At 41.1% G+C, this 15,965-nt stretch overlaps 1 protein-coding gene across 3 annotated transcripts in view; it reads right to left on the bottom strand.

Annotated features, from left to right (window-relative positions):
• Positions 1 to 1,539: 1,539 nt before the first annotated feature.
• LOC115193724 (receptor-type tyrosine-protein phosphatase epsilon-like) overlaps positions 1,540 to 15,965 on the bottom strand; it is a 59,778-nt gene continuing 45,352 nt past the window's right edge. For all 3 annotated transcript variants that reach the window (XM_029752671.1, XM_029752668.1, XM_029752670.1), the window contains 11 exons: positions 15,807 to 15,926; positions 15,506 to 15,669; positions 14,738 to 14,873; positions 14,498 to 14,647; positions 14,282 to 14,375; positions 13,987 to 14,063; positions 13,753 to 13,887; positions 3,603 to 3,728; positions 3,221 to 3,372; positions 2,026 to 2,161; positions 1,540 to 1,820 (listed from right to left, as the gene is read on the bottom strand). In XM_029752671.1, coding sequence (XP_029608531.1) covers positions 1,746 to 1,820; positions 2,026 to 2,161; positions 3,221 to 3,372; positions 3,603 to 3,728; positions 13,753 to 13,887; positions 13,987 to 14,063; positions 14,282 to 14,375; positions 14,498 to 14,647; positions 14,738 to 14,873; positions 15,506 to 15,669; positions 15,807 to 15,926 — 1,365 coding nt within the window. In that variant the 3' untranslated portion in view covers positions 1,540 to 1,745. The remainder of the gene's footprint in view (positions 1,821 to 2,025; positions 2,162 to 3,220; positions 3,373 to 3,602; positions 3,729 to 13,752; positions 13,888 to 13,986; positions 14,064 to 14,281; positions 14,376 to 14,497; positions 14,648 to 14,737; positions 14,874 to 15,505; positions 15,670 to 15,806; positions 15,927 to 15,965) is intronic.

The raw sequence follows: 15,965 nt of genomic DNA, 5'->3' as shown, positions 1-15,965 counted from the left end.
ATTTATGATCATTGCTAAAATATAGATTTCACAGTAAACTACAGCACAATGAAATTCAATAAAATAATCTTCCTGAAACTTCCATGAATCAATTGCTATTATCAATAACCCAGTTATTTAGTGATATGAGAGCACTGTGGCTATAAATACTTACCAAGCGGAAAATTGCTGCCTGGCTCTAAATTACACTTTTCTAGTTGAGAACTCTATACATTCAATACACATTTTGGGGGGTATATAAGCATTATAATAATTTGCCTTAATCCCAATCATGTTCTATACACTATAAGGATATCATGAAAATCTACTTATTTTATTGAAATCTTCTTCCTTTGTAGGTTAGTCTTGAAAAACATAAAACAATCTGCTGCCTTAGCTATGTATATTGAAGTTGAAGTCACTTGGTGACAATTTTAACTTGATCAGAACATTTTTCTAATCTTTGTATGGCACTGTTTCATTCAAACATGTAAATGCTGAAATGGTAGGTCCAATATAGTTTAAAAAAAGTTGTACAAAAGTTATTACAACCGTGTACATATGAACAGCCATTTGTTAGTGAGGTCAGATCAAAATTGCTGTTTGAAACAGATGGCAATTCAAGTTGTCCAAATTGATTGTTTTCCATTGGATACTCAATAGACTGTTATGATGAAACAGACAACATACACACCAAATACTGAATGTTCATTTGTTAAGTCACTTGTCACAAACTCTCATGACAGGTTGTGGATTTTTCAACAGCAGGAGTTCTACAGTATGTGCCATGGCTACAGTACAGACCACAGGCAACAAAAGGCAATCTCATGGTCATTTTTTCAACATAGACTATCAGTAAAACTCAAAATGTACATAAAATTCTACATTATATAAATAGAAAAAGATTATAGGCATAAGTTAATTAATACACACAGTATGTACATAATAACATACTTTCCGAGAACCTATTCAATTAAACCCTTCACACCGGTTTTGGTCTTACGTTTTCAATTCAAAACATTTGACATATGAGGAGACAAAGCTAGTTGAAACGTCCGTGACTAAATAGAGATAATAATACATTTTCATTTGGGCTCTTTTTAACAAACAGACAGACAAGCAAACATATACAGGTAACTGCCAAAATAAAGGAAACACTAACATAAAGTGTCTTATTAGGGCGTTGGGCACCACGAGCCAGAAACAGCTTTAATGGACCTTGACATAGATTCTACAAGCATCTGGAACGACCCCATTCTTCCACAAGAAATTCCATGATTTGGTGTTTTGTTGATGGTGGTGGAAAATGCTGTCTCAGGTGCCGCTCCAGAATCTCACATAAGTTCAATTGGGTTGAGATCTGGTGACTGAGACGGCCATAGCATATGGCTAACATTGTTTTTATGCTCATCAAACCATTCAGTGACCACTCACGCCCTGTGGATGGGGGCATTGTCAACCTATCGGGGCATAGCCATGGTAGCCAAAATAATGGATGAATATACATGACCCTAAACATGATGGGATGTTAATTGCTTAGTTAACTCAGTAACCACACCTGTGTGGATGTACCTGCTTTCAATATACTTTGTATCCCTCGTTTCCTTATTTTGTCAGTTACCTGTATAATAAAATATGGTACAATATGTTTAAGTATTGTGGGTAAGTGCAAAGTGTAAAAAGAGCTTGAAAGAGCTTAGAAAAGAAGGTTCTGACAAAATTGCATATGTTACGTGGAAATATACATGGGTATATAGCAGATATTGTCATTTGAAATTGGCATAGTCTGAGAAAATGTCAACAAAATCTTGAACCACTCTGTAGCAGAAGTCATATTGTTCCTGAAACGACAAACATGACAAACAACGTGACCATAAATCACTTAAAATACAGTTGGCAAACCAATATTTGAATAAAGCGTCATTGTCAATCTTTTGAAGATAATTTGAATGTATTTCACCTCTATCTCATGCATTGAATCTCTATGACTAAATGGTATCCTACTATGAAAAACAATGTGCTTATACTACAATATATAATACCTACCACAGTCTGAACCATGTGTGGTCTCTTCATGCGTAAGCTCTTGACTGTCTGAAATACATCCAGTAGGCCCTCTGCTTTCACCCGCTCCAGAATGTTACTCAGGGCGATGAATGTACCGGTCCGACCCGCACCAGCACTGAGAAATAAACCCAGGACAGAACCATCAGTATCTACAGCTACAGATACGCCTGCTCTAAAGCCCAGTAACTACCATTAGAGGACCTTTAATATGTGCTTAGAACTGAACGTGAGTCAGAGTATACTACATTCTGTACACTGTCAGGGGTCTACTAGTTCGCCATCATGCCGATTGCACTTCATTACGATTTTAAAACATATTATGTATTTTACAGTGCTGGATTTCCTTAGTGCTCAACAACACAGGTAAGTTGTCTAGTTGGTGGTTGATAGGAAAGTTCTCTAACAGTAGAGTTGATGGATCTATAGCTTCCTAGTCTCCCATTCCCCTAGTCATAGGGCTATACTGTGAACCCTACAGCTTACCCCAGTCTTTCCCATTTGTATTGAAAGAAATTAGCTGGAGAAAAGGTGACCTTTGACTAATAGTACTAATAACGCTAACACTAACGCGTCTGGTAGCTCTCTCAGTCTCTTTGGATTGAGTCAGTGCTTACAATGCCGGCGAGAGAGGTAGACGAGAGAGGGGGGTTGTAATGGGCAAGCCCCCATTCCCAGCGGAGGAGAAAAAGCTTTAAAAAGCCCCTCTTTAGACAGGCCCTGATGAATGAATATGAGAGAGAGTGAAGACACCATTTCCTGTCGTTAGCTCATTCTATCAGATTAATCAAAGCAGGAGTCGTTGGAGATTTCACTTTGAGAGGTTTTAATTGACTGTGAATCAGTGGATTGGATCAATCCCAGCGGGCCGTGCTGCATTAGAAGTACTTCACCTGGAGCTATGTACGTTCTGATCATAGCTTTCACAGCAAAGTCTTTATAAAGAGTTGGCCGATAAAACAGAGTCTACAAAGGCTAAATGTACTGTATAATGTATTGAAACCGATATTACAGAGTGCCAAAAATGTAAAAAGTAATCTATATTCTTTGAAACATAATTTTGTGTTTGGTATGATCCTAATATTTTTTTTGTCAGAAAAAAAGGTCAGTTGTAAAAGTGATGGGAGTGTTTTCCGGCTCCCAGATTTGGTTTGTGCTTACAGTACCTGTTCCTTACCTGCAGTGCACTATAATAGGGTGGTTTCCAGACTGTTGTTGCTGTCTCTGCACTGAAGCAATGATGTCGATCATTCCCTTTCCCTCTGCCGGTATTCCGATCTCAGGCCAGCCGTGGAAATGAAAGTGCCTGACGTGCCGTGACTGCTTTTCCTGGTGATTGGAAACATGTGTTTCATCATTACATACATTTGTATACCTGATAATGAAAAATAAACATAACATGAACTTGACATGCTCAAGATAAGACACAAATTGAGATAACAGAAAGCCACTGATTAGAGGACCAAACCCAGTCATCCACAAGGACAAAAATGACTTACATCACAAATAATATATTTAAAATGCACATCAGGTAGCTTGTTCATGTGAAGGAAACTCACTGGTCCATATGTGAGCACCATGTCCTTCAGAGTGAAAGTATCACATAGTGCATCCCCCTTCAGCTCCAAAGTGTAGTCTCCAAATGTCACAGTGCCCTCTGCTGGCCAGTACTGGAAACACTTGTCCTGGGGAAAGTGACAGATTGATGAAAGGCAGGTGAGTCAAACATATGGCCCACGGGTGGGAAAAACAACCTCAATCTACATTTAAATGACTAGTAAAACATCAAAACTGTGTAGAAATGATAATGGTTTAAAAGAAAAGGTAATGATAATGGACCTACATTTATACAGTCTCTCTGTTCCTCTATACCAGGGCTGGCGTAATTCGAACTGATGGCAACACAGCCATTTTTTATCCCAATATCAAATCATTTCTGGTTAAGAATTAAGTACCTTAGTGTGATTGTTTTCAATTAAAATGGTCAAAAAGAAACAAAAATAGCACCTTAACAAAGAGCAATTTCTCAAGCAAGAATTTTGTTAGGACTGTCTGGGAAGGGGAAAACTAGCTGTTATTGGCAGAGAGGTTTGGAACTCTACATTTACATTACATTTTAGTCATTTAGAAGACGCTCTTATCCAGAGCAACTTACAGTAGTGAATGCATACATTAAATGCATTTAAAAAAAAAAAACTTTATTTAACTAGGCAAGTCAGTTAAGAACAAATTATTATTTACAACGACAGCCTACCACGGCCAAATCCTAAACTGGACGAAGCTGGGCAAATCACGGCCGGTTGTGATACAGCCTGGAATCGAACCAGGGTCTGTAGTGACGCCTCTTGCATAGATATAGATATAGTGCCTTAGACTGCTGCGCCACTCGGGAGCCAAGAAGTGAGTCAAGAACTGCAAAACTGCTGGATTTTTCACACTCAACATTTTCCCATGTGTATCAAGAATGGTTCACCACCCAAAGGACATCCAGCCAACTTGACACAACTGTGGGAAGTATTGCAGTCAACATGGATCAGCATCCCTGTGGAATGCTTTCGACACCTAGTAGAGTTCATGCCTCAAAGTATTGAAGCTGTTTTGAGGGCAAAAAGGGGTGGTGCAACTCTAGATTAGGAAGGTGTTCCTAATGTTTGGTATACTCAGTCTATATACAAATGAGGCACATATAATTCTTTATTTTATCACAAAGTACAAAACAAAATACCTGATATACTAAGAAAATGTATATATGTGATCCAAATACGTTTTTTGGCAGAAATGCCTTCTCGAACTCATGAACTTTCATGTGCCTTAACAACAAACTTGTAAATATGAATAAAATAGTTAATGAAGATTCTTGTTGGTTTAGACACAGAAAAAGTCAGCAACCTTTCCGCTAGCCATGATTGGCTGAGATAATAAGTGGGCTGGACATGCCGAGAGATGAGTTTGGATTGGTCTGCCATATAGCATGCTTCTGTCTATTTGAGCTGGTCAGTATGTCTAGGTAATCCTGTCTAACGCGGCCTTTAAAAAAATGTATTGCGTAGTAAAACTGCATAAGTGTTGCTCTCCACTTTCTGGAAGACTTAGTTTTGAAATCAGTGGAATTCGAGTATGATACCTTAGGCGATGGAGAAAACACCGGTCTCCGGATTACATCAAACTAAGGGCAACCATGGCATCCGACAGGAGACCATCCATCCATGATGTGTACGGGTAAGATAGTCTAGCTAGCTACATTTTCAGATATTACACGTTTCTAATTTTGACAGAAACTGTTTTTTATTTCAAGTTAAAGTGTACTGTAAGCTAGCTAACGTTAGTTAGCTGGCTAGCTTGCTAGCTAACGTTACGTATATGATCTTATTATTCATATCTCAGAGCCATTTGCTTTGCTAGTTATAGCCTAATGTGAGCTAGCTAACGTTGAACCTGGTTGGTTAGCTACCTGCAGATTCATGCAAGGTAGTAATGTCATGAGTTGAAATTATGGTCCACTGTTTAGCTAGCTAGCAAGCTACATGTCTTAACAAAAGACTCCACTATGCAAGTATCCATTTCAATAGAATGTCACTGCGACAACTGTTGATAAACGTTGGTTAGCTACCTGCAGATTCATGCAGGGTAGTAACGTCATGAGTTGTGATTATGGTTAATTGTTTAGCTAGCTAGCTACCTACATGTCTTAACAAAAGACTCCACTATGCAAGTAATCATTTCAGCTGCGTTCGTAAATTCAGTCTGGCCATCTACTCCGATTTCAGAGCACTCTCATCTGAGCGTGCCAGAGCGCAGAATAACTGATGAATGGTCGGTGTCAGTAAACGTCAGCAATTTTTTAAAATTCAATTGTTACCAGCAGCACAGTTAGTCACCAACATGAAAACAGCCTAACCAGTTCTGCTAGGGCGAGTAAAATGGTTAGAGTTTGGGTGGGGGCTAAAGGGTAAGAGGGTGTGAACGATGCTGAATGGGTGTAGACAAAGAAAAGCTCTCCAGTAGGTACCAAAATATTCAAAAGACATTTTCTCAAAAGTGAGGTAACAAGTTTAGCAACTTTCAAAGCAGAATTACTTTGCCATTGTTCGTCAAATGCAATGTATCATATTCCGTTTTGTAGCTTTGTGTCTCTGCTTTTAAATTTTTTTTAAAAAAAACTTTAAAATGTTGCTACATACAGCGGTTCCTCCTTTAAAAGTTGCGAGCTTACGCTGCGGGACTTAGAGGTACCCAGCGTCACGGCTTCATTGCTCCAGACCATCGCAGGGTAGAGTTAGAGCACCCATTATGCATTTGGTTCCCAAGGTTTTTATACGACAAATCATATCGAGTGGTTCGAGTGGTTCCAAGGACGAATTTGACGTTATACCACCCGTATAGACCACCCAGATGTCTGACAAAATCATTACGGTGGAAGCAAATGTAAGTAATTATAACGTCATAACGAGTCAAGCAAAAAATGTACAATTGAGAGGAATATGTTAGTTAATTAATGTAGAGACAAACGATTGTGCATATTCTTTTGTCATAAAGTTAATTTACGAAAATCACTATTTAGCAAGTTTTTTCAGTCATATCCAATACCAGGTGTATCAAACTCCATTCTTTGAATGATGCTGTGTCTGCATGTATGTATTACAATTATACACTTCAACAGTGTTTACCACTCCTGCTCCTGGGAGTGGTAAAATATCAATGATTACACATTGTAATATGCAATAGACTGGAAACATGATTTAAGTAAAGGCTGATTTGTAATTCATATATACAGAAAAAAACAGTACACTACACTTCCTATGCATATCAACTCCCTTCATCTGCATTCATCTGAGGAGGTTCTCCCAGCCATGTGGACTATTGAAAACAGGGCAGCAAAGTGTGTTTGTCACCAGAGCAGTTTAGAGCATTTTACTATTTGCCTGTGAATAACCAGACCTTCATACAAACTTGCTATGCTGAATTCTTGACGCACAACCGAAGGTGCTGCCATATCCTGCCAGCACGCCCACAAGCGAGCCACTCAGGCTGAGAATGACACGTGGAAGAGGGCAAGGAACGAGATGGGAGTAACAATCCAGGGTATTTGCTCTGAGAACGGCATAATAATGTAATGAAACAAGCAGGGAGCAGGTTTCGCACCCTCAACATTCTAGCCCGAAGTCCAGCACACTATCGACTGTGCCCAAATGTATTAATTGGGGTTGGGGCCGATTGCGGCTAAAAACACTTTATCAATTGGAAGCTTTAACAAGTGGAAAGGGGAAAAAGTATTATTATTCGTTTTTCACAAGCGTAGCAGGCTGTGAATGCTGCTAACAACGCTTCTAGGATGGGCTATTAGCTGAACAATAGACTATTCAACCTCCTTTACTAAAGAATTGTCTAACACTAATAGGCGAGCAAGGTGTGAACCCCCCACCCAACTTGCAACAAATAATTTGTATCTACCTTTCCACATCTACCTACACATGTTCTGAAGAAAAATAAATATATACTGCTCAAAAAAATAAAGGGAACACTAAAATAACACATTCTAGATCTGAATGAAAGAAATAATCTTATTAAATACTTTTTTTTTTACATAGTTGAATATGCTGACAACAAAATCACACAAAAATAATCAATGGAAATCCAATTTATCAACCCATGGAGGTCTGGATTTGGAGCACACTCAAAATTAAAGTGGAAAACCACACTACAGGCTGATCCAACTTTGATGTAATGTCCTTAAAACAAGTCAAAATGAGGCTCAGTAGTGTGTGTGGCCTCCACATGCCTGTATGTGGATGGCGGATTGCCTCCACGTGCCTGTGGCGGATGGTCTCCTGAGGGATCTCCTCCCAGACCTGGACTAAAGCATCCGCCAACTCCTGGACAGTCTGTGGTGCAACATGGCGTTGGTGGAGGGAGCGAGACATGATGTCCCAGATGTGCTCAATTGGATTCAGGTCTGGGGAACGGGCGGGCCAGTCCATAGCATCAATGCCTTCCTCTTGCAGGAACTGCTGACACACTCCAGCCACATGAGGTCTAGCATTGTCTTGCATTAGGAGGAACCCAGGGCCAACCGCACCAGCATATGGTCTCACAAGGGGTCTGAGGATCTCATCTCGGTACCTAATGGCAGTCAGGCTACCTCTGGCGAGGACATGGAGGGCTGTGCGGCCCCCCAAAGAAATGCCACCCCACACCATGACTGACCCACTGCCAAACCGGTCATGCTGGAGGATGTTGCAGGCAGCAGAACGTTCTCCACGGCGTCTCCAGACTCTCACGTCTGTCACGTGCTCAGTGTGAACCTGCTTTCATCTGTGAAGAGCACAGGGCGCCAGTGGCGAATTTGCCAATCTTGGTGTTCTCTGGCAAATGCCAAACGTCCTGCACGGTGTTGGGCTGTAAGCACATCCCCCACCTGTGGATGTCGGGCCCTCATACCACCCTCATGGAGTCTGTTTCTGACCGTTTGAGCAGACACATGCACATTTGTGGCCTGCTGGAGGTCATTTTGCAGGGCTCTGGCAGTGCTTCTCCTGCTCCTCCTTGCACAAAGGCGGAGGTAGCGGTCCTGCTGCTGGGTTGTTGCCCTCCTATGGCCTCCTCCACGTCTCCTGATGTACTGGCCTGTCTCCTGGTAGCGCCTCCATGCTCTGGACACTATGCTGACAGACACAGCAAACCTTCTTGCCATAGCTCGCATTGATGTGCCATCCTGGATGAGCTGCACTACCTGAGCCACTTGTGTGGGTTGTAGACTCCGTCTCATGCTACCACTAGAGTGAAAGCACCGCCAGCATTCAAAAGTGACCAAAACATCAGCCAGGAAGCATAGGAACTGAGAAGTGGTCTGCGGTTCCCACCTGCACAACCACTCCTTTATTGGGGGTGTCTTGCTAATTGCCTATAATTTCCACCTGTTGTCTATTCCATTTGCACAACAGCATGTGAAATTTATTGTCAATCAGTGTTGCTTCCTAAGTGGACAGTTTGATTTCACAGAAGTGTGATTGACTTGGAGTTACATTGTGTTGTTTAAGTGTTCCCTTTATTTTTTTGAGCAGTGTATATATATATATTTTATTTTTTTCTTCAGAACATGTGTAGGTAGATGTATATATATAAACTCAGCAAAAAAGAAACGTCCTCTCACTGTCAACTGCGTTTATTTTCAGCAAACTTAACGTGTAAATATTTGAATGAACATAACAAGTTTCAACAACTGAGACATAAACTGAACAAATTCCACAGATATGTGACTAACAGAAATTGAATAATGTGTCCCTGAACAAAGGGGGGTCAAAATCAAAAGTAACAGTCAGTATCTGGTGTGGCCACCAGCTGCATTAAGTACTGCAGTGCATCTCCTCCTCATGGACTGCACCAGAGTTGCCAGTTCTTGCTGTGAGATGTTACCCCACTCTTCCACCAAGGCACCTGCAAGTTCCTGGACATTTCTGGGGGGAATGCCCCTAGCCCTCACTCTCCAATCCAACAGGTCCCAGACATGCTGAATGGGATTGAGATCCGGGCTCTTCGCTGGCCATGGCAGAACACTGACATTCCTGTCTTGCAGGAACTCACGCACAGAACGAGCAGTATGGCTGGTGGCATTGTCATGCTGGAGGGTCATGTCAGGATGAGCCTGCAGGAAGGGTACCACATGAGGGAGGAGGATGTCTTCCCTGTAACGCACAGCGTTGAGATTGCCTGCAATGACAACAAGCTAAGTCCGATGATGCTGTGACACACCGCCCCAGACCATGATGGAGCCTCTACCTCCAAATCGATCCCACTCCAGAGTACAGGCCTCAGTGTAACGCTCATTCCTTCAACGATAAACGAGAACCCGACCATCACCCCTGGTGAGACAAAACCGTGACTCGTCAGTGAAGAGCACTTTTTCCAGTCCTGTCTGGTCCAGCGACGGTGGGTTTGTGCCCATAGGCGACGTTGAGGCCGGTGATGTCTGGTGAGGACCTGCCTTACAACAGGCCTACAAGCCCTCAGTCCAGCCTCTCTCAGCCTATTGTGGACAGTCTGAGCACAGATGGAGGGATTGTGCATTCCTGGTGTAACTCGGGCAGTTGTTGTTGCCATCTTGTACCTGTCCCGCAGGTGTGATGTTCGGATGTACCGATCCTGTGCAGGTGTTGTTACACGTGGTCTGCCACTGCGAGGACGAACAGCTGTCCATCCTGTCTCCCTGTAGTGCTGTCTTAGGCATCTCACAGTACGGATATTGCAATTTTTCCCCTGGCCACATCTGCAGTCCTCATGCCTCCTTGCAGCATGTCTAAGGCACGTTCACGCAGATGAGCAGGGACCCTGGGCATCTTTCTTTTGGTGTTTTTCAGAGTCAGTAGAAAGGCCTCTTTAGTGTCCTAAGTTTTCATAGCTGTGACCTTAATTGCCTACCGTCTGTAAGCTGTTAGTGTCTTAACGACTGTTCCACAGGTGCATGTTCATTAATTGTTTATGGTTCATTGAACAAGCATGGGAAATAGTGTTTAAACCCTTTACAATGAAGATCTGTGAAGTTATTTGTATTTTTCGAATTATCTTTGAAAGATAGGGTACTGAAAAAGGGACTTTTCTTTTTTTGCTGAGTTTATATTGGTCATGGCTCCCAAGTAGCGCAGCGGTCTAAGGCACTGCATCTCAGTGCAAGAGGCATTACTACAGTTCCTGGTTCGAATACAGGCTGTATCACATCCGACTGTGATTGGAGTGCCATAAGGCAGCGCACAATTGGCCCATTGTCATCCGGGTTTGGCCTGGGTAGGCCGTGATTGTAAATAAGAATTTGTTCTTACCTGACTTGCCTAGTTAAATAAAGGTTACATTTAAAAAACAACTGGCGGCAACCGCAGCACAATCAATAGGAGGTGAACAGTGGCTGGTGCTGAAAATATAGCTAACTTGTTACGCAAGTGTTGCACACCGACAGACGGAGAAAACCTACACCAGTCGAGCAATTCATTTCAACAATAATCTTCATTTTAATTTGACTTTACAAACAACAAGAGGGCTTAATTGGAGTCTATTTCTTTGGAGCCTAGACGTGTATAATATAACTGAATGGATAATGCCCCTTAAATATTTTTTATATATATTTTTTTGTTTGTTATTTTTTTAAATGTTTTTATTGAATATTCAAAACATACAATATACTTGCAGTGAAGCCGCACAACAACTACACCACACCAGTCATCCAACAGACTCCCATTCAGAGCGACACACAGAAGCATCCAGGGTCAACTTCGACAGATCTCCCACAAGGCCAAAAAAAGCAGGGACGTGAACCCACCAAGAACCCCCCCCCCCCCCACAGCTGTCCCTCAACCACCCGAGACCCCTCCCACAGTCACCCCCCCAAGAAAAAAATATTAATAATAATAAAAAATATAATTAATTCCATTCCCCAAGAACCCCCAAAATGCACCAACAAGCAAGAAAATGAACTCATGAGAAAAATAAAAAGACTACAGTAAAAACAGAAAACAACAATGCAAAAAAAGGACATCAATGACAACTAAAATCATAACAGCAAGGCCAACTGTATATGTTTGAGTGCATGTCTGGCATTATTTACATATGTGTGTGTCCGTGTATGTGTGTATTTGAATGAGAGTGTGTGTATATGCATGTGTACAAACACCTGCACAGCATCAGCCTCAGGCAAACCGGCATTAGCTGTAAAAACACTGCCCCTCAGTGTCATTCAAACTTACTTTTTATTATGTTTTATTTTGACTTTATTTTTTATACTTTATCTTTGACCATCATTATTTTTCTTTGACCATCATGTCTCCAATTCCACATCCCAACCCTCAGCTTCCCTTGCCTCTTAGATATTAATTAAGAATCCTCCAATCCTCTAAATGTAATTATTGGCAGAGAGTCACGTCATTGAAAAAAATATTTGTAGATATACTGTAGGCCTACCATAGGCGAAATGAGTCTCACTAGTGTTGAGTAATGTGCTGTTAAAAGTGGTGTAGGTCTTATTTATTTAAAGAGCATATTGAAGTTAGAAGCAGTAGGATTTGAAGCAAAAGCTATTTTAGCACTATTTTGCGCTGCTCTGAGACAAGCATGGGGACTGGTCTTGATAAATCAATGAGATTTTAATTTTCACTTAATCTCTGTTTGGGTATTGGTTAGACTAGAATTAGAACATTTGGGTGCAGAAATGATATGCTCTTAGTGTAACCTTTCTTTAACTAGGCAAGTCAGTTAAGAACAAATTCTTATTTACAAGGACAGCCTACTCCTTCCTCCCAGTTGGGGAATTGAATCCTGGTCTCCCGCGTGCTCTGCCTGCACGACACAATATCTCTGTACTGTACTGCCTTTCGTCACGTTGTACAGCGCCATATTTTCCGTTCCTTCCTAACAGAAACCCAGAGGGTTTTTCATTTTTCTTGGAATATAAACACCATAATAATAATCAAATTAATTAAGAAAGTACCAGTCAAAAGTTTGGAAACACCTACTCATTCCAGGATTTTTCTTTATTTTTACTGTTTTGTACATTGTAGAATAACAGTGAAGACATCCCAACTATGAAATAACACATATGAAATCAGTTAAGAACAAATTCTTATTAACAAGGACAGCCTACTCCTTCCTCCCCGTCAGGGAATTGAACCCCAGTCTCCCGCGTGCCCGTATTCTCTAGTACAGACATGGCCTGCTCTCCCTTATGTAAGGAATTAGGCATTTTCCCATGTTTACTACAGTATGTATTGTAGGCTATGTTTACTTGTCAGACTGCACAGTAGCCTAATAAACAAATGCAGGTGGCCTATATCTTCAAAATGTTTTAAATGCTTTATTATCCAAATGTAAAAGCATATACTGCTTTTACATTTTACTGTACTGTATTTCTTCATCAGCATCTTTATGCTTTCGTTAAAAAATAAATAATGATAAAAATACTCTTTCAAAATGCAGATGCGGATTTAGTTATGGATCCATAATGAATTACTATGGGAATAAATATCACTGATTTACAGAAATATTTGAACAAAGTTGTCTAATGAAGGCAAACAATTTAGAATCCTCCAATCCTCTTATGCTGTGGCCTACTCCTGACCGTCACGTTGTACAGCACCATATTTTCTTTTTTTTCTTTTTTTCTCGTAATAGAAACACCATAATATTAATCAAATTAATTAAGCCAAATTTCTTAAAATCAATCCCATATACTATGTTATTACAAAAAAGGTTTTAAAATCTCCGGTAATGCCAATATGGAAGACTATAAAATGCTTCTCAAAGATGTCCTCTAGTGGTCAAACTAGCACTAACTTGCATTTTCCCGAAAGAATGGCTGACAATTAAATAATGTGCCACAGAATGCTGCAGCAGCCTGCAAGGTGTGCTGCAGTATGACACAACTTTTAAAGGAGGAACCACTGTAAGACCGAATTAAGGTGGTTGGTCACATATGAGTGCATTAGAAAAGCATTTTTACATTCATCAAAATAGCTGAACTCCATTAATTATTTGTCTGTGCTAGTACAATGTTTTATGTGCTATATTTCTGTCAATATCTGATGGATTTAAAAACATTAAAAAGTTTGGAGTATCTTCATCCATTGTCCAACTGTTGCATTTATTAGAATAGTATTTTCAACTACTAAAGTAAAACACAGCTTTTAATGATTAGGTTGCAGTTAACTCTTGCCACAGTGGGGTCTGTACCTGTTCCCTCTCCTTGAGTTCAGTGAGCATGACGATAGAGTGACACCTGTACTCCCACACCATCCTCCAGAAATCCTCCACCGTGTGAGACAGGGGACCCTGGGTAGCGATGAAGTAGTCCTTCTGTCTGTATCCCTGGAAAATAACATACTGTTTAGCGCATCATATACTTACATAAAGGGCTCTGGAGAAAGTTAGGACTTAAGTCTTAAAATGTGCTCAGTAAATACTTACATCAATAAATGATGCATTGATGTAGTCCGTGAACTCTTGGCCCCTTTTCATTGATAATATAACCCGGTTGAAGTCATCTGTGTTCAAGCAAATAACTTAACAACTTACTTTATTTCCAACAATAGTATAATTACTTGTGTCATTTAACTACAGTAAATCCATTCCAAAAGTAAAACTACTTCAGAGAGGTAACTTGGTCTAAAATGTATAATATTTGATACAACACTAAAGAGTTTGATGGTGGTAGGGTTGTGACGTATTACTGAAAAGTTAAGAGTGTTAGAGTATTCCTTACATGGAATAATCTGAAGCACACGGTTCTTCTTCATGTTTGCAGGAAGGTTTCCAGTCCTCATGTTCTCCTTCATTATGCGTACATTGGTCAGTTTCTGAGGAGAGGATATGGGGTGAAATTAGGACTACTTGAGAGAGATGGCTACCGTAATTTAAATGTGACTAGAACTGGGAGACAACTTAGAAAAGGAGAGAGAATTGTGTGACTGGGACTTACCCTGAACTCTTCCTCTAGGCCCAGCTTGTCAAGGGGTGTTCTGGTGTTGTGGAGTTTCTGCAGGTGGCCTTCCAGAGAGGACACATCCAGCTCTGTGTCCCCATACATATAATACTCCAACAGAGCGTGGTAGATGAACGAGTACTGCATCTGAACGGGAGACAGAGAGAGATGGGGTAAATGAGGCATCTTTGCTTGTTTGTGCTGCATTAACACATTGAACTGTCAGGGAACACTTACATCGGTCTGGACGAGCTGAGAGCGCTGCTCCCGTATTCTGGTCACAAACCCAAAGACATCCAGCCTCTTCTCTACATGCATCATGTCAATCATGCCGTCTATGACGATGAACGTCCCAGTCCTACCTACCCCAGCACTAGGGAAAGACAAGGGACAGGAGAGAAGAGTGATCCTTACATTGTCATAGACCTCCAAGGAAAGTTTGATGATTCAATTCAAAGCAAATGCACTGTATTTCTGTGGCTGAGTTTTCCACAGGAATGTTGACTATGGTATGGCATAAAAATGCTAAATTGAAACATGTCCACAAGCAATATTCTAAATTGCTACGTCTACAAGCAATATTCCAAATTGCTACATGTCCACAAGCCAACAAGATCCATAGTGTTTTAAGGGCCAGTGACACAGACAGCAGTCTGGGATGCCAGCTTAGGGTGTTGGAGACCAATCAATGAGGCCCATTCAGAAAGCAAAGCCCCAATACGAACACCTGTTTCAACAGCTGTTCCTGCATGTCTCTGACTTCAGTGATGTGGTGGTTTCATATTACATGACATGTGCATTAAAATTCCAGCCATACCAATACAAATAAAGGGAAGAAGGTTGGCATACTTTTTTGGACACCACGATAGGTCAATTTGACACTACGATTGTGTTAAGTTATACATGTCATAAGGAACTAAATGAACTACTATAGCCTTCATTGAGTACAGCTTGTAGACGAGAATTTCAAGTTAGAATCCCCAGTCTCCTCCCCTGGTTCAGTACCTGCAGTGCACCACGATGGGTCCTGCATAGGACGGGTTGACTGTCTTCACCTTCTTGAGGAACTTGAGCATGCCGATAGGGGAGAAGGGCACCCCAAAGTCTGGCCAGCTGGTGAAGTGGAGCTGGGTGACCAAGCGGGGGGCCCTTGGGCCATCATTCCCCTGCTGTTTACAACAACAGGAAAACACATCAATCCTTTAGAAAAATATACTGTAAATGTCACAGGGTTTCTCACATCATGCATTTCAAAGTGAGGGATCCTGTGCAGGGTTGTCATGTAGGCACATACAATGATACTTACATATTGTACACAGAACTTGCGGATGGTGTAGTCCACCAGTACAGTAAAGTCCTCCACTGCCACCCTCACATTCCCATACATCCAACAGCCCTGGTCTGGCCAGTACTGGTAACACTTGTCCTGAAGAGAGGCAAAATGGACATTCAGCAAAGCAAAAAA

This window comes from Salmo trutta, chromosome 5 (assembly GCF_901001165.1).
Source record: "Salmo trutta chromosome 5, fSalTru1.1, whole genome shotgun sequence".
In the NCBI taxonomy this organism is placed as follows: Eukaryota; Metazoa; Chordata; class Actinopteri; order Salmoniformes; family Salmonidae; genus Salmo; species Salmo trutta.
Note: the sequence above shows the minus strand (reverse complement) of the source record. Positions and strands in the feature narration are given on the sequence as shown.